The sequence below is a fragment of the Leptopilina heterotoma genome, unplaced genomic scaffold (assembly GCF_015476425.1).
Source record: "Leptopilina heterotoma isolate Lh14 unplaced genomic scaffold, ASM1547642v1 Lhet_106, whole genome shotgun sequence".
In the NCBI taxonomy this organism is placed as follows: domain Eukaryota; kingdom Metazoa; phylum Arthropoda; class Insecta; order Hymenoptera; family Figitidae; genus Leptopilina; species Leptopilina heterotoma.
The window spans coordinates 257652-261723 of NW_025110823.1; the positions used below are offsets into that span (position 1 = coordinate 257652).

The 4072-nt window shown below is 32.9% G+C and overlaps 1 protein-coding gene across 1 annotated transcript; it reads right to left on the bottom strand.

The window, feature by feature from the left end:
- Positions 1-1965: 1965 nt before the first annotated feature.
- Positions 1966-3837, bottom strand: LOC122502291 (extensin-like). The gene has a single exon (XM_043612255.1). It carries the CDS (start codon positions 3835-3837, stop codon positions 2779-2781), a length of 1059 nt encoding a protein of 352 aa, XP_043468190.1. The 3' UTR covers positions 1966-2778.
- Between the last annotated feature and the right edge of the window lie 235 nt (positions 3838-4072).

The following is a 4072-nucleotide window of genomic DNA, read 5'->3' on the forward strand; positions in this document are numbered from 1 at the left end:
TTTACTGATTTTTATTAATTAATTACACGGAGAAACTTTTTCTTCTAATATTGAATATATTTGGTTATCTTTATTCTAAAAGTACGTTAGAATGTGAGGATTTTTCGTGCGTTGTGCTAATAATTTCAACATTAATACGAAAATATGATAAGTTCGTTATATATTAAGCAACCTTCGGTGTACAAAAATTGCTATCTGCATTAGAAATAGTCTTATTTTTCTTTAGAAAAGAATAAAATGCTAGTTTTTGTTTGTGAAATAATACGGTAATTCTAACCTTTTTTCCACATATAGATAGAATATATAACAGACATTCTAACGTAACATACCAATTTTGGAAGGACTGCGGGCGGACTTAACCGATTTCGCCCGAGAATCACCGAGTCCATCACCTGACTCGCGAACTAACCCTAATGTTTTCGAAGTTGAAATTCACACGTGTATGAAAGAAAAAAACCTTTTATTAATAAACGTGAATAAACGAATAAACGTGAATCTCCTCATGCCAAATTAAATTCAAGAACTGTTCCTCAATATAACATAATTTTTTTCACGACTTTTACTTATTTACATAATTTGATTAGTAAGTTATTTTAAAAAATGCTCTCTCTCGAAGGCACATATTTTTCCACTCGTTTAATATATAAGGACGATTCAGCTGTGTACTTCTAACGAATCGTGCGATCTTTCGGTTTCCGTGACCAATCGTCGTGTCTTTACTTGCGTGTGCGTGTGTGCGTTAATAATATAGGTTAGGTTCTTACGTCGTGTTAAATATATTTACCTACAGTTACAGTGACATACACTAATGCCATCTACCATCAGATCCAAGTATCACTATCGTCTCTATGAGTATCTATAGACAATTAATTTGTTGTGTTTCTTTTTAATTCATGGCTTTCCCAACTTTGCAAAAATTATTATTTTCTTTCTAAAACAACATACTAATTTTCGTTAGTTTCCTTATGAAGAACTGTAAAATATATACTGAATGAGTGTTTTTGATAGTCTCAATAGCAATTTCTATAACCTATGTCGTTTTTCCCTTGAATCTAACCTAACATACTAAAATGTCTCACCAGTTTTAAGAATTAGTGGTATTAAAAGTTTCTCCGTGTAATTAATAATTCGGAAACAAAAAAAAAACGTCATTTTTTCAGAATCAGTTATGGAAAGTACACATATTAAGCTTTATTTTAAAGCAAAAAAAAGAGAAAAAAAAATGCCGTTTTTTAAAAAAAAGTGAAAAATATTTTTAATTTTGAAAAAAATTAGTTAAATTGTTAATTAAAAAAAAAAATTTTTACACCATTCGAAAGAGGAGGAAAAAACCTTTCGAAAACATATAGGTCAAAATTTTGTCCACTCTACTGTATTTTAGCTATATTAGCTAAAAAAATCCACTGTTCACACGTTACCAAAAACTTTAACCCCCTCTCCCCCCTACAATTTTTAATAAAATATCTTAATATTTTATGGGTAAAGTTCTCTCCCATAGTATTAAAGTTTGTGCAAAAATGAGCCCGATTTGAAGACTTTCGATTTTAAGTTAGGACAATTGAGGAATTTTACCCCAATGATACAATGTAATAGTGGAAAATATCAAAATAACAGTATACGCATATTACCATTCATCATAATAGTTTATTTTTTATATGACAAATGTCAATACAAAGAGATTGACACAGATCTCAGTTTATTTACAATTATCTTGTTTCCAATTTTTTACATTAATATCTAATTAAATAATAGAAATCTATTACTGTGTTATTCGGATGCCGATCTAACATATCTGAAAGGCATACATTTTACATACATATACTTTCTATTTCAATATGTAAGGCTACTAGCATACTGATGGACAGAAAAATGTACTGCGCATTTTAAAAACTAATAGAAAACTACTGCGCAGGATGTTAAACAATCAAATAAATTAATTGATAAAACCATGAAAGATTCCTTCCCTCTTTATAGTTTGCATAAATAAAAAATTAATAAACGAAACTGCAGATGAACTTATGCACGATCTTGTATAAGTACACAAGTGTGAACTCGTATTTTTCGTTATCTTAAGTTACCATTAAAAGAACATTTGCATGTTCATGTACATGTTCATTGTTCCAAAGCCTTGGGTGGAACGTATGTAAGTTCATATATAAGTACTTGTCAATTTTCTTGCATAAGTTCTTACGTATGATATTGTACAAGGTTTATCGGCCTGGAGAAACTTTTACATGAAACATTGATTGCTAATAAAACAATAGATAAAATATATCAATCCATCCAAGTCAGGTTAATAATAAAAAAACACATGTCTCGTTTTGACGTTTCGACAGACACATCACAATTAATATTCATTGTCAGACATCGATTAATAAACTAAACGCAAAGAGAAAAATGTACAAATTTTTGTGTATTGTAGGTCAATGACCCGCGTTTCGAGTGCTAATAAGATATATTATAAGTGTAAACACACTGATAGAGAAACACACATGTCAAAACGAGATATGTGTGTTTTTTATTATTAACTTGACTTGGATGGATTGATATATTTTATCTGTTGTTTTATATATTTGACCAAGTGATAACCTCTACCTATATTATTGATAGCTAATGCTCCTGCAGTGGAACATGTAGGATACTGTAAAGGATCCCAGAAGGATCCTTCAGAGTTTCTGTAGAGGAACCTTATAAAGGATCCTGTAAATGGATTTTTAGCTAACGCTCATACTTATCAATTTAAACCTTTTTTGCGATTGAAATTAAATTATATTAAGATTAAGAAACAAGTGGAGGTAAATAACTTGGATTCAGTCGCGGTGGTGGTGTGTGTATAAGATTGCTATAAGAAGCTGGTGACGGATAAGAAGGATTGGGAGTTGGGGGTGGTGAATGACCTGAAGTTGATGATAGCGGTGGTGGAGTATGAGAGGGATAATTATGTGATGATGGAGAAGGGGGTGGGTTAGGGGAGTAGTAGTTATATGAAGGGTGAAGAGTCGATTGTGGAGAAGATGGGTATGGTAGTACAGTAACAGTATTATTATATGAAGGCGCTGATGGAAAAAATGGTTTAGAGGTAGGTGGAGGTAAGTATTCTCGTCTAGGTGCTAAAAGTTTTGGAGTGGGAGAGGGATAGTTATAGGACGATGGTGTAGAGAATAAAGGATGAGGAGTTGGCTGAGATGGAGGTAAATTATTTGAAGTCGGTTGCTGTCGTGAATTAGGAATGTTATAATTATAAGGAGGTGGAGATGGCGGAGGTAAATAATTTGATATCGGTAGTGGTTGTGAAATAGGAGGTGGAGATGGCGGAGGTAAATAATTTGATGTCGGTAGTCGTTGTGGAATAGGAGGTGGAGATGGCGGAGGTAAATAATTTGATGTCGGTAGTCGTTGTGGAATAGGAGGTGGAGATGGCGGAGGTAAATAATTTGATGTCGGTATTGGTTGTGAAATAGGAGGTGAAGATGGCGGAGGTAAATAATTTGATGTCGGCAGTGGTTGTGAAATAGGAATATGTTTATTATAAGGAGATGGAGATGGCGGAGGTAAGTAACCAGGAGTTGGTGATAGAGATAGTGAAGAGAATGCTGGAATCGATGGTGGTGATTCTCTTAAGGTAGGGGAAGAAGCAGGAAGAGGATAATTATATGATGGAGGTGAAGGATATTTATAATACTGTATGTTTTGTGACGATTGTTCTGTTGATGAAGAACTTGGAATTCTGTTAGGCACTTGATTTGATGAAGGTAGTTCGAATGCTACATCTGGTCTTCGATAAATGTAATCTGCTTGTCGACGTATATTTCGAGGTATGGCTGCGATGATACCCATGAGTATTGAAATATTGATCTAAAAAAAATTTTTTTACTTAGACGTTGTACTTTAGATAGACCACAAAAGCAGTAGTTGATACATCCAATTGTTTATTTGCCTGAATTATATTATATATTACAGTGCAAAATATGCATCTTGGCTATTAAGAACTATGCTGTTATTTTTCAATGGATACACTTGGAGGTAATGCTTAAATTACGTAATAACTTATAGGGGGGAGAGGTTTAGAATG